This window comes from Argiope bruennichi, chromosome 5, assembly GCF_947563725.1.
Source record: "Argiope bruennichi chromosome 5, qqArgBrue1.1, whole genome shotgun sequence".
Taxonomy (NCBI): domain Eukaryota; kingdom Metazoa; phylum Arthropoda; class Arachnida; order Araneae; family Araneidae; genus Argiope; species Argiope bruennichi.
In genome coordinates, this window is record NC_079155.1 from 98,041,707 (window position 1) to 98,061,837 (window position 20,131).

Genomic DNA, 20,131 nt, shown 5'->3' on the forward strand with positions numbered 1-20,131 from the left:
TCTGAAATTTCAACACACATGGTGAAGCAGCACGCATTTCTGTCATTGTGTTGTCTTCCCATTTTCACTCAGATGTTGACTACTGATGATGTTATAATTTCATATTTACTTGTTGACTTTCTAGTTTAAACTATTTAGAATTCAACTTTGTGTTGGTTTTTTCGTTAATCAATGTAGCTTACCAAATGGAAATTATGATTTTCCACTTATATTTAACAATTTGTGAGATCCAATTAAATTTTTATTAAAATATATTCTAAATGTTGGTCCGCCTATTAGCAAAAAATGACCAACAACATTCTTCGATATCTTCCAAATATCCAATATATATCATTCTTCGATATCAACATTCTTCGATATCTTCCAAATATCCAATATATATCATTCTTCGATATCAACATTCTTCGATATCTTCCAAATATCCAATATATATCATTCTTCGATATCAACATTCTTCGATATCTTCCAAATATCCAATATATATCATTCTTCGATATCAACATTCTTCGATATCTTCCAAATATCCAATATATATCATTCTTCGATATCAACATTCTTCGATATCTTCCAAATATCCAATATATATCATTCTTCGATATCAACATTCTTCGATATCTTCCAAATATCCAATATATATCATTCTTCGATATCAACATTCTTCGATATCTTCCAAATATCCAATATATATCATTCTTCGATATCAACATTCTTCGATATCTTCCAAATATCCAATATATATCATTCTTCGATATCAACATTCTTCGATATCTTCCAAATATCCAATATATATCATTCTTCGATATCAACATTCTTCGATATCTTCCAAATATCCAATATATATCATTCTTAGATATCAACATTCTTCGATATCTTCCAATATATATCATTCAATATCTTTTGCAAATACAGCAGTTGAAATATTTTGCACTTGATTGAATTAAACATATATAATCATCCACATAAATTAAATTTTTCGAAGGAAAATTGGAAAATATAGAATATTTTATTATTCTTTTTTATCTCCTTAGCGATCAGCGATATAAATTTAATTTTACTATATAAAATTTTAATCACTTACTCACTTTAGTATAATATGTTTTTGAGTGAAATTAAATATATTATATTACCTTCATAATTTGACTAGTTAACTGTTTCGACATATTCGGAAAATGCATATCTAAATTGTTATGAACATATAAATATAATAAATAATGAATTATAAATATAATAATTAAATAATTAATTATAAATATAATAATTAAACAATTATTATATGAATATAATAAATATCATTGAATAAACTTGTCATAAGGCAAATGTTCTACTTTTTCCACGACGAATAAACTCGTGAAAACTGGATAATGAAGTGTTTGGGGAAAAATACAAAATAATTTGAAGCCTTATCCACAGTTATTTATCTGTAGGAAATTATGCATTCTGAGCAAATTTCATTACATAACATTTTTATCTCTTATTCTTTTTGTTATATTGAGTTCTTGTTTGAACATTAAAAATATCGCATGTGAAATCAATTATTCGAAAAAATAGCTAATTAATGATTTTGAAAAACAAGTATTTAGCAAATAGAAGAAATGTGAATTTATCTTCTATAAACAAAGTAATATTACGAAAAAATGCATTTTTAAAGAATAAATGTTTAAGTCATTCTTTATACAATGAAGAAAATTTAGAAGAAATATTTTCTGTGAAACAAAAATATCACGAAGAAAGTTTTCATTTTGAAGAACACTCGCCTCTCCAGTTTCGATGTCATTTGTTGTTGCTGAGATTTGCTTATAATTGATAACCTGGCAAATTAAAATTGCACATAAATAAATGTCAGAAGTGTTGCCACAATACTTTATCAAAATTTCCTTGCAGCCGAAAATATTTACTATGTAGTGCAACTGACATTTTGCCTGACTTAACCATTACTCAGCGTTAACATATTAAAATATTTCGAGTTTAGAAATAAAATATTAACAAAAGGGCTTATTAAAAAATAAATCATTGAAAAATTTGAAGTTTTTGATTAAAAATAATTGGTAAAATTATCCTGTGAAAATACTGTTACTATTTCTATACTTTATTTACATAATTGTCTATATTATTTGGAAACAAATTTGTTTTGTGAAATGAATTTGGAATGACACTATCTAGGCTAATAGAGCAGACATGATAATAATGATAAGCTGCTTAAAGAATTTCAAAATTATTTTCAAAAATTCTTAAATAAAGTAATTATGAGCTTTTATTTGTAAATCAATGCATATCCACTTTTTTAAATGAAATATTATTCCGATTAATTTATTATAAGCTTTTTATTTGTAACTATTTAATATTTTAAAAAATGGCAATGCATTGTATAGTGTAAAATTGATCAATAAAAGTATCTGCGAAATAATTAATTATGAAAAGAAATGTTCTTGAAACAATAAAAAAAAATGACTTGCTTTATTTTCAATTGTGTGGTTTAAATTATTTAAGAAAAGTTGCAGAACAAGAAATCAATATTTCTGCTTTTATCAATATTTATAAAAACGGCTGATGCGAAAACAAATATTCGTCGTGTTTGAATTCAATGTCTGCAAATGAAACATTCAAAAAGTAGGAAAATGTATACATTAGAGAAGATAATAATGTGTTAAAATAAATCTACTTTGGCAGAACGTCTTTTGCCATTTGAAATTTCTATTAAAATATTGTTATTTACACTTTTTTTCTTTCCCTCATATGTTTTAACAATCTAATTTTATCTTACTGTTTCAATATTTATTTATAAGTAGTCTCTTCCAATTGTTTAATAAACTAGAAATTATATATTTTTATGCTCCATATTATTTTTCCATAATGCATTTTCCTTTCCGTTGCCAAATAATTAATTAGTAATTATTGCTTGTTCTAATTTTAAACTTTGCATAAATTTGTATCTTTCTTCTTTCGTGTACCATTATTGCTGGTGAAAACTTATATTCTGCACTTTTAAAATGAAAAGTTGATAAAAGCATCTTTTCAATTTATGAGATTTTCCAGTTGAGAGAAAAGAAATATCAACAAAGAAATTCTAGATAATCCTTTTCCATTTACACTATGTTCTGTATTTGGAAGATTACTTGTAGGGTGTTCATATTTTTGTAAAATATAATTGGTTTTTATTCGTATTTTTCTGTATTTATCTTAAATTAATTTTCGACTCTAATTATAGTGCAAAAAAGAATTCTAAGAAAACAGAATATTGTAAGTAGGTAGCATTATTAATTAAATTCATTCAAACTGTTAATGGATTTATCTTTATATTTCTGTTTCTTCTATCATTTTATATTTAAAAATATCTTATCTACATATATTGGTATTTTGTAAGACGGAAAAATTTATTCATTTCTTTTTCTTCTATAAAAATTTTCTGATTTTTACAAATAACTTATTAAAAATTATTGAAAACGGCTGTTAAGTTTTTTTCATGAAAGCGGATTTGATTAGTTATTTTCAAAAGTTTTAATTATTTCATAAAATGATATTTTTTTTTCATTTTCAAAAACATTAAAAAATAAATTGCATCAAAACATCCATTAATATCTACATCCATATATTTAATTAACTGTTTCTTTCAAACTAATGGTAGAAGAGCATTCGAATAATTGTATGTTTTCAATATTTTTTTCTCCATTTTAAGAAACTCTTCCTATTAAATTTTTCTTTAATGTTCAACAAGAGTTGGTAAATTAAGAAATGTTCAAAAATCACATTTTATGCTTTTGCTTCCTTGTGCAGTGATGATCTTAATGTTTCAGGAAGAAAATTTCTTTGATCGAATTAGCATTTTTGTTTCCACTCATTTACAATTAAATTTTTCTTCAACTACATAATCAGTAATCAATATTATTGTTTTTCCTCATTTGCAATTAAAAAGACCCGCAGACATGAATTGATTGCACTGGGTAGAAGGGTTAAATAATTATATATTAATTATCTGATGACTATTTTCAGAATTTATGATATTTTTAATGTCACTTACTTGAGAATGCTGATTTCAGAATTGATATAATTTTTGTCGAATAATTTCTACGTTTTCAAATAATACATATTCTGAGAATGCCAAATGTTCTGCAGTAGCATGATTTTTTCCAATATATTTGTAACACTTTTCTTATACTCAGCAATGAAAAGCTACATACAGATTGACATATTTTCGATGATTGTCATTTTCGTAAATTCTCAAAAGATTCAAAATTTTTAAATTCAGAATTAACGAATGATATGGAATTTTTCATTTCATCGTTATTACATCACAAATATTAAGAATTTTCAGGTAACCACAAAGCAAAGAACTGTGAAGAGTCATGTCGTAGAAAAATGTAGCCAAAAAATTGAAAGATCAAGAACTAATATGAGCATAAAGGTCGATTTTCTACTTAAGCATTTGAAATATTTTTAGAAAATTTGAGTCATTTCATTGAGGAAGAATGAGAGGATTTCATTATTTAAGAAATAGAACAAATACATCAAAATAAGTGGAGCCCACATAGAACTGTAGATCATTTCTGGATCCTCCAAAGTAAAACTCCCACTGCACTGAAAATAAAATAAGGTGCATTATCTTAAATAAAATTGAAGATCACTTACCACTCAACTGCTTAAAATTACGGCTTACTTAATTCGGAAAAGAATAATTGTTTACCAATATTTTCCATAATATTAGATTTCCATTTCAACTCAAAAATTAGAAAATTATGATTAATTTTACAAAAGCAATGCCTGCTTCGAAATCATCACAGCGAAATTACTCTAAAATCCCTGAAATATTATTGGCAATACAATTAGTGTTAAGCAGTGTTATAAAGGTAATTGGGGGAATAATCGATTACTTTAGCAGATGTCCGATGAAAGTCGAATCAATTCTAGGTGCATAAATTGAGTCAATTCGGCAGCAAATCTAAATCTCATGCTCCTAAAATAGTTACATGACATTGATGGTTAAGAAAGATGTTAGAAAAGAATACGTAATAGTTAAATATACTTATTTCCCTTTTCATAATATTGGTATATTTTGCATTAAAAAAAGCTTTGTATTTATTTTTGATTTAGAAAAAAATACCGTCTTTCAAAGTTTCATCTTTATTTTTATATTTCTGCATGATACATATGTTTAAGATTGCTACGCACTTCTACTTGACTTGCTTCATATGTTTAAAAATTGAGCTATGTGATTGATTCTTTACTTCCTTTTATATTGATCATAATTTTTTGTATAAATCCATACAAGTTTTTTTATTTAAATTCGTTTTATATATATATATAAATATAATTTTTACATATACATAATATGTATAAATTATGTATAAATTCATTCTCTATGGCAAAATACTATTTTATTGTTTTCAGAACTTATTTATGGTTATTCAAGTAACTTAACTAATGTTAAGTAGCTAATTATTGAACTAACTTAATATAATACTGTAATATTTTCCCCTAATATTATAGTGACACCGTATTAGGCACAATGCCTGGTAGCGAATTTGGAATGTTCAATTTCATGAATCTATGATATCATTATAAATTGTCATAAATTGAAGATTAAAACTAAGAAAATGATGGAAATAAAATTATTTCTGCAATTTTACATGCAAATGCAAACGTGTTTTAAAAAAAACTGTTTTTATCAATCAAAAGCTTTAACATTAAAAATCAAATAGCATTTAAAAATTTAATATTTTGTACATTATTTATTTTTATTACTTACCCTTCTATACGCCTTTTTTAAACATATCGATAATCAATGATTGACATAAAATGATGTACAAAATTTCATTAAATATAAAATAACAATTAAACATAAATTAAAATCAATAAATACTATTTTTTTCTTAGGTGTGAACAACGAAAAAGCTATTTCTTTACTATTTAAAAAAGTATTGGAAAATATTTCCATATAATTAATCTAATATTAAATCAGCTCGAACTTTTCCATTTCATCAAACCCTATTGTTCTGAAATCGTTCTTAAATAGTTCAGCTTATTCGATCTAAACTGAGAGCAAAAAAAAAAAAAAATTCTTACCTATAAAAAAGCAGCAATTAATTTTAATTACTTGCAGCATTTTTTTAATATTCTGATTTAAAACATTAAATGTTTTTTCATGCAGTATAAATAATGCAGTTTCTAGATTTTTCAAAACCGCTAATCATTAAATTCATGATTTAAAAAAAAATGTTTTGTAATAAATGTAATCTACTATTTAAGATGACGCAAATTACGGTGGAAATAATAAAAAAAATATTATAAAAAACTACTTTGAAATTTAAATGTTGAATTAGCTATTTAATGTTATTTTATTAGTTTAATGAGAAAATAAAAAAATCTGTTTTATTTTAAATTATTCATTTTGAGAAAAGTTAATGTTGTAGCAATAAATGGTTAATTAGACAAAAAATTCGGAAACTTGAAGTCATTCCTAAATAGTGAAATTAAATATTTAATTTTATTTAAGAGCTTGATTTCTGGATAAAAAAATAATTTCAGTAATTTTTATTAATTAAGTAATGAATATAAAAAAGCACTGATATATGTTCAACTTTATGAATGAACGATTTAAGTAAAAATTCCGGAAGATTGTTGCCTTTGGACAATATGTATAATTAATCATATTAAAAATTTAGTATTTTTTGTAGCTTGTTTTCCTCGATTCAATTAAATTATTATTTAAAATAGCATAAAAAATGTGGCATCGACCCAATTTAAGAAACAGGTATCCCAAATCTATACAGCACTTACTTTAATCACATTTAAAGAGAAATTAGTTTTTGATTTTTAAATTCAAATCAGCTATGTAAAATATGGCATTTATATATTGTTTATCATTTTCTTTCTTCTTCATATATGATTCTACATGAAGTAACCTCACTTTTTGTTCTTTCTGAGCCAAAATTGAACCATATATGGACAGTTCAGTTGATTTTCAATGATCAAATGCCCCTTATTTAAAGACGAGGAAGGTGGCTTCGTTGCTAAATAGTGCATTGTTCTTTGTTTTATAACCTTTTAATATTACGTTTCTAATAAGAATTAGTGATTATTAAAATTTCTTTCTAGAACATTCCACTAAGTCCAGAAGTCATTGTTTTCCATTTAAATGATCCAGTTTATTCAATCTTTTTTATTTCTTTATTTTTATCTCCGAATTAGTAAAAACCTTATTATTTAAAATTGTAGCCGAACAAGTTTCTTCTTTAAGGTTATTATAACATATTTTGCGAATTACTTAAAGCAAATATAAGGGAAGTAGTATTCCAATCATTTCGTAGTAGTATTCATCTCTTTGAAAGACTTGGACCCTTCCCTATAAGAATTATTACATAAGCCATATTGGCATCGTATTCTAGTGTGCAAATATTTAAGAGAAGTAATTACATAATAAAATCAATTTTTATTGTGAATATCGAATTTTTAATCAATATTCGTAGTATTTGAATACTTTAAGACTAAGTTTAAATTTTATTTCTAGATTTTTATGTTTCAGTAATTTACATCTTAAAGGTATATACATCTTTAAAAGACATGCTCTCAGATTCTAAATGTTAGAATAATCTACATATAAAAAGCCCCTCTTGAATGGCAATTCCATGTAAATTTTTTGTTCAAATTTGTTACAATGGTTTATCCTTGTTCTGAAGCTACTAAACTACTAAATAAACAATAGCTTTTTTTAAAAAAAGTTTCTACAGTTATTTTAACCCTTCTATTTATTATACTTTATAGCAGCCGAATCTCATTATTTAAAGATTTATAAAAATACGATATATTTCAGTAGATAGATAAAGAAATTTTTACATTATCTGAGATTTTAAACAAATTTTTTGAATATTCCTTAGCTTATCATTTTTGCGTTGAATACTTTTAGCAAAGATATCTTCTAATTTTCTAAAATTTAAGGTTTCTAAATCATGGGTGTTTTTATTTTCAATCAATTGTATGCAATATAAAATTTTGTTGTATTTTATAATATTTATCTTAATATCTATAAAATTCATTGTAGCTAGTATTGTGCATATGTACATTGTAGGTGTTAATGTACATATATATATTTTAGCTATTGATGTACATTTCACATCTCCTTTTAAGCGACTGGACCAAATGTACCTAAATTTTCCGCACTTAATATGTAAAACAAGAAAAAAAAATACTATAAAAATTTTAATTTGCAATGTTTTAAAACAGGCATAAGTTAATCGATCAAACTCAAATGAAGGCAATTAAAGTAAGTTTGCTAGTTTTTAAAAAAAATAAGCAGAATTTACTAGCTGACTATTTCGTTTGTTCTGGTTCCAAGCGGAGGATCAAAGGCCCGCGAGAGCTTTGAATCTAGATTCCCCAAAATCATTGGTTGCTGTTGTCTATGATAGGCCGCGCTAAGGTATAGTGAGCTGCGAAACTGGAATACCAACGAAAACGTCGTCCATAATTCGGAAATCTTTTCAGCGATAACAAATTTACTTTCATATACAGTTTTTTCTTCAATTTGTATTAATTTTCAACTTTTAAATAATTAAATAGTTATAGAAGATTTTAAACAAAATGTCCACTACCAATATAATAAATGTTAATAATTTATAGAAAAAAGTAGCAATCGGTAAGTAATATTTCGGTATAGCTATCGGTATAGTAAATTTCTTCTTCAATTGATATTCTAATTTTAATTAAAAACATTTAAAACGATAAGTGTAATTTGTAAATTAGGATACTTTACACAAATTTAGATTTTACATTAAATTAATGCGCGACTTTATGTCCAGTAATATCAAGTAATATAAATTATAAGTATTTTATAATGTTTTTCAAAAAAAAAAAAATCCAAGAATACTTTATTAAAATCAGATTTTGATAAAACCTGCTGATAAAAAGTCCTGTCCATAGTTTGATTTAAATTCGAAAACTCATTCTTAAACATTTCATTTTTGATACTTAATATTTTATAGGAAGTTAATATTTATAATCAAATATTATAATATTTCGATAATTAATATTTTATATTTTATAGGAAGCCGCTGTCTTCTGTTTCGAAAAGAGGTCTGCCGAGAAGCTTCATAAACCGAAGAGACGAGAAACAATCACTGAGATCCTCAGATTCAGCGTCCGACAGCTGGATCGATTCAAACATCCCAAAATGCTCACCCTTTACCATCCCATCGAGGAATCCAGGTAAGGCATACACATTTGTAAACATTTTTATATTCAGTAGGCATGATCATAGTTATGATTAACCGGTTTCAGATCTGAATCATAAAATAAGCAACATTTGATGTCAAAGTTGTAAAACTTTTATTAACATTAGGGAATTTTAATCCTGTCCGATATAACATGCAAGATAATAAAGTCAGCCCCCTTTCAGAATGAAGGAGGTTCCAAAATAAGAAGGTGCAAAATTTACAGTAATAATAATAAAACATGGTGGTACTTAGATGAAAAGTTTCATATTGTATCGAAATAACAAGATGCACTATCTGCAGTAAGAGTCCTAAGACATGGAATTCAGATCAAAAATTTCATATTGCATGGCTTACAGCATAGAGAGAGATAACAAATCCTAATATTGTGTTATATGTCAAAGATTTTATGTTTACTTTTATATTCACACTGTTATTATTGTGCTGAGGGTGCTTGTCTGGCGTAATGCGTTTTTGATGTAACTTATTGGGTACATAAATAGGATTCCACCCATTTTTAATAAATGGCGTTTATATTACTGCTTAGTTAGAGTAATTATTCACTGAACCTTCCAACGGGAACGCGCATGTGAGAGATATACTGGAGATGAATTTCGTTAAATATATTTTTAATACATGGACTGGCAACTTTAGGCAATTATGTTCGATGAGTTATTTTGAAAGTGTTTGAAGTCCGAGAGATTAACTGAAATTTGTAAAGCTGCTATTTGCTTTTCAGAAATACGCGCGACCGTTGGTGAAAGTCTTTGTTGCATCTTCTTTTTTTGTTTTTGTTGTTGCTTTAAAAAATTAAAAAGTTTGGAAGTAAAACATCTGCAATTAATAGTCGCATTAAAAATATTCGATAGGGAACAAAAACTATCTAAGAAAGCTTAGAACTGATAAGAAAATATCCAAAACAATAGACACGATGTTATTAGAAAAGTATACATTGAACGTAGAGCGTCTACCTTTTAACAAAGCCAGCTAAAACTGTTGAAAAATGAAGCAGAAAAGCGTGTTGAAGAAGTGAAAGAGATGGATTTCTGCCAAATTGGCAAGCACCTAGAATTACAAGTTTAGCTGCGAGATTTGCCAGAAATTTATAGGCTTGAAGCAGTTTTGAAGCCTAGTTAGAAGAAAAATCTATGATAGCTGGCAAGCGGTGCTATGAAAGAATATGTTGACCGTAAAGCGTATGTCTCTTTATACAGCGAACTAAAACTAAAACTGTTGAAGCGTAAAGCAGAAGGAAGTGTTGAAAGATGCAAATGCAATGCAAATTTGCCAAAATTGCAAGCATACTAGAATTACAAAGTTTAGCTGTGTCAGAAATGTTTATGTTTGAAGAAAATATCTATGACAGCTAGCAAATAATATTATGAAAGAATACAGTGACCGTAAAGCGTCTACCTCTTTACAAAGCTAGCTAAAAGTGCTGAAAAGTACAGCCGAACGAAGAATTGCACTAGATGTCAATTTGTCAAATTGACCAGAATACTGAATTACAGGTTTCAGCTGTGACATTTGTCAGAAATGTATACGTTTGAAGCATTTTTGAAGTGCCTACTTAGAAGAAAATATCTATGACGGCTGGAAAATGTTCTTATGAAAGAATAGATTGAACGAAGAGCATCTACCTCTTTACAAAGCAAGCTAAAACGAAAAGTGCTGAAATGCAAAATACAACGAAGTGTTGAAGCAATGAAAGAGATATAAATCTGCCATAATGAAAAACACACAAGAATTACAAGGTTTAGCTGTGATTTTTGCAAGAAATTATGCATATTTGTGCGAAAAATAAAGATGCAATTAAATTAATAGTAAATTGACTTTTTGCTTCTTATATACATGTTAATTTATTTACTTCCATATTCTTTCTACAGTTTTATATTACACATATGAATATTTTTGTTGGAATATTGGAAATTACATTTATTTTGATTTCAAGCCATTTATCTAATTCTTTTTAATTTTTTTAAAAATATTTTTTGTGTTTTATGATTATACTGGCCCCATTACTTATTATATATTTTTTTGAAATAACTGTGGGCTGTTAAAATCTAATTTTATTAATTAATCTTTAATTTTGTTAAACTTTATAATGGTATATCCAGAAAATGCACATATACATGACTTTCCATAATAACATAAAGAACGTGCTCACTGGAATTTCATACAGCATGCTAATAGCAAAAGAGCAATTTTATTGGCAATTAATTCTAATCAGATGATTATTAAATTTCCATTTCTCTAATGTATATTCTTTAATTTTAATTCCAATATTAAGTTTTAAAACATTAAATGATGATATCAGTAATTCATGTAATTATTTTTAAAAACCTGCATATATTTTTTTAATATTTCGTTGTTAAACCACTTTATACGTTACTTTGTATCTCTGAGGAAATTATTTATTTAAACTGAAAGCAACTTATAGAGTGTTTTGTTTTTCATTAAATATATATTACACTAATTAGAAGCCATATTTCACTTCTGAATTACATTTAATTTTGTTTATTGGTTGCTTTTTATTTTTATCCAATGTTTCGAGAAACTTTTCTCACTTATTTTTCATAGAATAACACGTCTTAGTTTCATCGCCTTAGAAAATTTGTTTTTCAAGAAGGAAAACTTTAAAAAAATTAGTAAGCGTGTAAGTTGAATCGAGTTAAATTTGTTGTAATGAAAAATAAGGAAAAGTAATTAAAAATTCTGCGGTTTGCATTTCCCATTTGGTTTTGCGAAACGTTCTTCACCAAGTGCAATGTGCAGGGTAAGAAAAATAAGCACGTGGATTAAATAGTTTGTTTCAGTTTTGTATTATAAGCTCAAAAAATGAATTTGAGCATCTTGAGAATTTTCCGTATTTGTCTACTTTTCCTTCAATTGTAATAGTTTCAAATTTAATCAACAAAGCCTTTAAACTGCTAAAACATGGTTTAAGTCTCAATTATTCATAAAATTAAATATAATATTAAGCATTATTTGGACAAACACTGTTAAAACGATTAAATCAATGCTAAAGAGTACAATTTATCCATTTAAGAGTATTTATAGAAGAAAAAATAAACAATGTGTGATAAATGAAGTTTTAAATAACGTGAAGAAAATAACGTGAACATAGTAATTGTAATATAATATTGAACCTGCCACCCTTAGTAATTAGCCCGTTATACTGAAACATTTATTTTCATATTTCTAATAAATAAATATTGAATTAATTCACTTAACATTTTGATATTTATCAAAACTAAAAAGTATAAACAGGAATGTGAGTACAATAATTCTTAATATGGTTTTTCTATATCACGAATTGTTGAGCTCAGAAATTAAAAAAAAAAAAATTTGAAATAAAATTTAAAGCGAAAATCCTATTTCGGACACATTTTTTAATGAAAGTAAATTATATCTTATTTTAAACTTTAGTAAAAGCATATAATTGAATTGATTGATTAATTTAATTAATGATGTATGTTCTCATTATATTTTTTTTTATCTATAATTGTTCAAACAATACTTTCTTAAGTATTTAAAAGTGCTTTCTGAAAACAGATTTTTAGATGAAAAAAACTGGAAAAAGATACTGGTGAATAATTTTATGGAATAATAAAATTGGTTTGAATTTCTCTTAACTATTAAAAAATTGTTGCAGATTGTATTTCAAATTAAATTTTAAGTGACTATAAAAATTATGGTAAAAAAAAAAAACGATTTTGGAATTCAGAAATTAAATTAGCCTCAGAAAAGAAGTTTGACTTTCGAGTATTAACTTATGTAAAATAATTTTAGGGAGATAATTTTTTCAGACGTTATAGCTGAAAACACTACTATGTATTTAACATATTACAATTAACATTTGAAATAATTAACATTGAGCTTACTCTTGTACAGAAGATCACATCAAGTAAAATTTAATCGAAATCGTATGGAATTTTAAATTTGTATAAAAGACTTGCAAACAAATTGTTGTCTTTAATTTATATACAGTTCAACAATCTAAACTTTAACCATCCAAATCAATTTTCCATTCTATAAACTATCAAATATTAAATTTAAAATATTTGAGTTAACATGCATAAATTTATGCACATTTTTAGAGCAATTTTGACAAATCCAGTATTCATTCCGATCTATAGTTAAAACGTTTCATAAAAATTGAATATAAAAATGACAATTATTCATTAAAATAATTCGAAATAATGATATTTGAAATGGTGAGTAGTTGTTCTGAATATATTTCTGCTATTTCCAAATATCGTTTATTCATTTTTAATTTATTCAAGTATGTGTTACACTGCATACTCATGTTCTTCACTTACTTGATAGAAATCAACCGAAAAAAAATTCGTAAAAATCATGCATAAAATCGTCAATTATATATTGTGATATTGTAATTATATACTGTATAATGTATTGAAAAAGGATGATATTTTCATAGGAGTGAATTAATTTTCTAACACCTATTACTTATTTACTCAGGTTCATATTATGTCTCTAATTCGTTTTCTTTGCTTACTTTATGATAATCGATTAAAAAATTAGATATCGCACAGTTTTATATTAGTTTCGCAACCAAAAAAGATTGCATCGTCCTTGTCTGAATTCTGGTGTCCTTATTGTTATTCTGGAAAACATAAAACAGTGCCGTTTAGCCTATTACGGAACCGATTCACCGAATTTTTACTGCCTATTAGCAACGCACAGTAACAACACCTGCTACCCGCATAGACTGCGTTAGATGGTATCTGCGTTGGTCACCTGGGACGAGTCATAAAGTGACCATTCTAGAACTCTGAGGGAGTTTTACGATAAAGTTACAGGGCCATCTTCTGGAAAATATGCCGCAGTAAAAAAATATGATCATGAGTTTCGTACATGATTCGTGAAGTAAAATGTCTCATACCATTTACGCACTTTGACGAGGTTTATACGCGTTGCATCATATGTTATGTATTCAGGCTTAAAAAACACCACGAGGTTACAAAAGAAGGATTGATAATAAATTTTGTTGTATATCGATCATTTTTAAGCTAACCAATATCTAGTTTATGACACAGATTAGAAAACTTCTTTAGGCAGTTTTTAAAGTGCTTGAACCAATAAAAGAAAATGATAGAATACAAATTGGTCTTGAAATTGAAGAATTTCTTTCTTCTGAATTCCGTAGTTTTTAACATTATATTTTTTAAATGAAATATATGCTTTGTAATTAAGAATCGAAATCCATACAAAATAGCTTGATGGATATTGAAAAATAATAGTATGCAGCCTCAAAAATGTTCAATTGTTTTATTGTATTCTTATTTTGTAACGCATATTTCAAGAAAACATTTTGAAACAGATTATTCAACAAATGGAGGTTAGTTAAATTTATATAAATTTCCATTGCAATTCTTATAAAAAATGAAGCAAAAATGCTAGAAACTTTCAAATCTAAAAAAAATATACTAAATAAATATACAGGTCACAGGAGAAGAGTTTGGCATTAGTTTATTTTGAATAACACTGATATTGATAATGGAATCAAATAATATTTTTCATGCTTAGAGTAATGATTTTATGGCTATAAAAAGGTATTCAAAAATTTCCCAGCTTAAAATCACTGCATTTAATAAATTTGGGAACGATGTAAAAACAAAATATCAACTTTTAAAAAAGTATGTACCTATAACTTTCATATATCTTCACTTTAAGGTACCTGTTCATTGCGCCGTAAATTTTAAGAAATAAGACTGAAAATGCATGTAAAACAGATAACTGTAAAAAATGAAAGGCTAGAAACCGTTATTTTATAATAAAAACGCTTATTTTCTTTCTATATTCATTTTTAAGGAAGGAAAATATGACTGCTATTACTAACCTTGGCAAAATGTTCATGTTCTCTTTTTCTTAATTTGTTTAAAACATCATTGTGTTTTTCTATCCGAGAGTATTCGCAGCTATGGTAACTATCGAACTTTCATCAGATACAGTAGCCATTAATGGTAATCATAATCCATAACTGATAAAAAAAATACCGTCAGCTGAAATATGTTGATATTTTTATGTAGGATACCCCTTACAGAACAATGATTCTATCAGGAAATGTCCTTATTTGTTGAATTTTAAAGTATAATTTAATGACATATTATAGGAATATTAAAATGGGAAGTCCTGCTATAATCGTGCATTACTTTATTTCAAATAAATTTTAACAAGAATTTTTCTATTAAATGATATCTTCCGTACTTATAAAACTATCTTTCCATATTGTGACGTTTAAAATATTAAAGCCAAGACAGAATTAAAAATAATTTTCCATTTTGTTAATATCTTCAAGACCAACATTTAAGCATTAAAACTGAGACTAACATTAAAACAAAGATAGAATTAAAAGTAATTTTCTATTTTGTTATTCACTTAAAGACTGATATTTAAAATTGTATTCATTAATAAGAAATCAGGAGTTCCATCAGGCTTAAAAGGAAAATAATGTAAACAAATTAAATTCGTCTGCGGCTTGATTCGAGCAAATCACCTATAAAAAATGCTGTAACAACTAACCTTCTCTAAACTTAATTTTAAAATGTGGGTAGGCTCAAAGCAACATCAAATTAAATTCCTCAGTAAATCAGACATTCACAGCGAGATCGAGAGTGAGAGAACTTGAGTTTGGAAACTGATTTAATTGCACAAATTAAAGTATTTTGTGTAGTATACCATATACCATAAAAGTATCACAGTATTTTTAAAACTTCTCTCTAAGTGTTATATACATAAAAATGCTCATGTTCTCTTTTTGTTAATTTTTTAAATCATCATTGTTTTCTTTTATCCGACTTTTCGCAGCTATAGTAACTATCGAAATTTCAACAGACACTGTAGCCATTAGTAGGAATCTTATTCCATAACTGATAAAAATACCATGAGCTGAAATATGCTGATATTTTTAGGAAGAATTCAACCATACAGAACAATAATTCTATCAAGAATTCTTTATTTGTTGAATATTAAAGTATAATAGTATAATCGAATGACACATTATTGATATTTTAATATGAGAAGTCTTACTATAACCGCGTATTACTTTATTTCATATAAATTTTAACAAGAATTTTTCTATTAAATGATATCTTCCGTATTTATAAAACTATCTTTTCTTATTTTTGCATTTATATTTTTGACATTAAAAATATTAAAGCCAAGACGGAATAAAAATAATTTTCTATTTTGTCAATGTCTTCAAGACTAACATTTAAACATTAAAAACAAAGACTAACAAAAAAGACAGAATTAAAAATAATTTTCTATTTTGTTAACCTCCTCGAGACTGACATTTAAAATTGCATTGATGAATAAGAAATTAGAAGTTCAATTAGGCTTAAAAGGGAAATTATGTAAACAAATTAAATTCGTCTGCGAATGTGTAATTCGAGCAAATCACTTACAAATAAATACTGTAACAACTTTCTCTAAACTTAATTGGAAAATTTGGGTAGACTCAACAAACAACAGACTAAATTCTTCATTAAATCAGACATTCGCAGAGAGAACTTGAGGTAATTAGAACTCTTTCTCCTAACTGATTTAGTTGCACAAATTCTACAAAAGATAGTATTTTTAAAGCTTCTCTCTAAGTGTTGCATCTATAATCCTTAGTATTTACAGTAGAGGAACAGAAAATCACTAACAAATCTCCGATCACGATGTACTCAAATCACATATTCCGGATCAAAGCTTTCCGCTGTCACCTTCAAGTCGCTCATTACGCCCCTGGATCCGCCACTGCTATTAATTACTTTCGCTCCCATTAAGGTAGAATTTAAAAGCACCTTGTCAGCTGATTCCATGGCCTCCTCCCTTCAATGCTGAAAGAGTGGGAGGGGAAGTTTCCGGCGGTGGTTATCCGTTATTCATTATGTGAGTGTCATCGCGTGTGCGAGGTGGAAACGCCGCTAGCTACAAGTGAAGGCTCACTTACTGGCTTATGAGTTTTAATTAAGCTAAAATTACCGTGTTGGTTCTTGTCGTTGATGTGAAAGATCGTTTCCATGTCATGCGTGTTTTGTGGCAGAGCTCAGCGCATATTAAAATTTCATTTTGTTCTCAAGATTCTTCATGCCAGATTTTCGTTTTCTTAATATGAAATGTTAAGACATTAAACATTCATAGTGGTTTATTCATTCTTTTAAGTCTTCTGATTTAAGCATGGATTCTTATGTTTTAAGAGAATTGGAACATCCAAGACGGCTTAAATTTCAATTGAAGGTGATATTTTTATAAGAAATTTTTTTAGGATGTAAAATTTTGTATGTATAGAAAAATCGAACCATTTTCATTAAAAAATAGAATTTTTTATTAGTATTCTTTTTCTAATAATAAGTCAAATACCTATTCTAGTAGTACAAATTACTAATTCATACTCTCATATGGCCAACCAAGAAAAAAAGAATTTATGTATAGAAAAATCGAGCCATTTTCATTATAAAATATAATTTTTTATTAGTATTTTTTTCTAATAATAAGTCAAATACGTATTCTAGTAATACAAATTACAAATTCATACTCTCATATGGCCAACCAAGAAAAAAAGAATTTATGTATAGAAAAATCGAGCCATTTTCATTATAAAATAGAAAATTTTATTAGTATTTATTTCTAATAATAAGTCAAATACGTATTGTAGTAGTACAAATTACAAATCCATACTCTCATATGGCCAACCAAGAAAAAAATAGAATTATAAGTAAAATCTTTCAACAATTAGAATATAATGCAATAATAGATTCAATAATATAGTTGTCATATTTTCATTTTAATATACTTTAATAAAATTTGAAAGAAGTTATTGAATATCATATAACTTGTAAAATCTAAAAATATGTGGACATTTTCATTAAAAACATTCTCTTAAAATTATACTACAGTGCAAAAAAAAAAAAAAAATAAATAAATAAAAATAAAAATAAAAACATATTTAATAGATACAATAAAATTTATAATGTAACATTTCATTTCAAATATTTTATTTCTACGTAGACAGAAATATGAAAGAAAGTCAAAAATCTTTATTTTTCTATCATAAAAGTTCCTATTAACTACATTCTTAGATCTGGATTTCCAAATATATATACTTCTTGCATAGTGAAATGTTCCCTACTTTTTAAGTCCAGAATTCAAAAATAGAATGTTTTGACGATATAAATGCTCTTAGATCTTTTTGAAACCAGAACAATTGTTTTATTTTACTTTCGTATCATTTAAATCCACTTGTCTATTTTTCCTTCCCCGAGTTTACTTGGCGGCAATTAAAATAAACCACTTCCAAACGATTTTGAAATTGCGCCAAGATCGCCAAATCCTGTTATACATAAAATGCAAAAATTTCGCTTAGATGATTTCCTTCCCGGTTTACTTGGCAATTTTCAAATGCAAAATCCCATACTAAATAACGTGTCAAATTTAATTAAATAAATACTTCGGTTGTTAACAATTCTCATGTTTTATCAATTAATAGTAACATAAATAATAGTAAAAATAAATAGTAACATATACTGCATATAAAACGTGACTGAGAAGACATTTATCAAAAATTTCATTTTATGTTTGAATCAGGTTTTCTATAGAATTATGAATGTTAAATACACTTTAGGTTTCATTATTATTACTCCATGGTTTAATTACTTTTAAATATTTAACAACTACACAGTTACTCAACGATTAACAAAATTAAACATCTTTTTTAAATATGTGTGTGGTAGACATTAATATGTTGTATTATCTTAATTTCTTTAATAATTAGTTATTTCCGTCATATTTTTCATAGACTTCCATAGTAAATGAAATTTTGAGTTTCATTGCATTGTAAAAAATTGACATGCATTTCAAATAAATTCATCTTTACTTTCATAATTTTGAGTCTAAAATTATGAAAAACATTAGCATATATAAACGTCCATACCCACACAAACTTGCACACATATTTTATCTTTTAGAAATTGAAATTTGTTCATTGAAAAAATAAATCAAATTTTGAAAACAATCAAACTGATGATAGAGAAAGATTTTATTTCTAAATAATCTTTAATGAAAAAAATTAATTCTACTTAAAACAATATCAATGATAATTAACAATTACTATTTTGTAAAATTATTAATAAGTATATGAATAAATCGATATGTATTAGCTGATATATCGATTTATGAAATGACATATATTTGTTGGGGTATCAGTCAGTCTTTGATTTCATTTCAAGTTTCAGTGTTTTCTCTCTAATAATTCTCTAGTGATTTTTTATATTAAAATATTACTCCCAGCCATAGGAATACATAGAGACATAAAATATTTTTCAAAAATCAAAATTCACCTCTTCGGTTTCTCATGTAAAAAAGAAAGAAAAAAAAATCTTACAGGTTTTCAATCACCAGTCGTGTTGTATCCATTTTCCCATCTTGGGGCTTATAGAAGCGACATAAAATCGACGTATCCTAAGACTCGTGCATTTATTCATGTTTTCGAACCTGTTTCATTCTTTTCTTATATAAGTGTGACACGAAGATTTTAGTGTTTCTGCAGATCACATAACTGGATTTTGCCTGCATTGCAAAAATGCTTTTCAGTTTTTACCTGTCACAACTACAAAGATTTATGAAACGCAAAATATTCGTTTTGTATTCTTTCGAAATTCGCAATCCACCATATTGAAGTTCAATCTTAGGCAATGGCGTGGAAAAAAGAGTCAGAATGAAAAATTATTTGCTTATTTTGAGAGACAGGAAATTTTAAAAAGTGTAGGAGGGGTGAATCAAATTGGAAAATAATCCACGAGATTCATTTTCATCAGAGCTTCTGTGAAAAATGATGACGGTTCAACAATCAACCTTCTTGAAGTCCAATCTTATACAATAACTAGAAAAGAATAATTTCATGAAAAATTGCTGCCGTTAGA

General features: G+C 26.5%; 1 protein-coding gene across 2 annotated transcripts in view; it reads left to right on the forward strand.

Annotated features, from left to right (window-relative positions):
• The window catches only part of LOC129969385 (SCY1-like protein 2), a 488,897-nt gene that overhangs the window by 197,742 nt on the left and 271,024 nt on the right, over positions 1-20,131 (forward strand). For both annotated transcript variants that reach the window (XM_056083944.1, XM_056083946.1), the window contains exon 3: positions 9,035-9,195. In XM_056083944.1, coding sequence (XP_055939919.1) covers positions 9,035-9,195 — 161 coding nt within the window. The remainder of the gene's footprint in view (positions 1-9,034; positions 9,196-20,131) is intronic.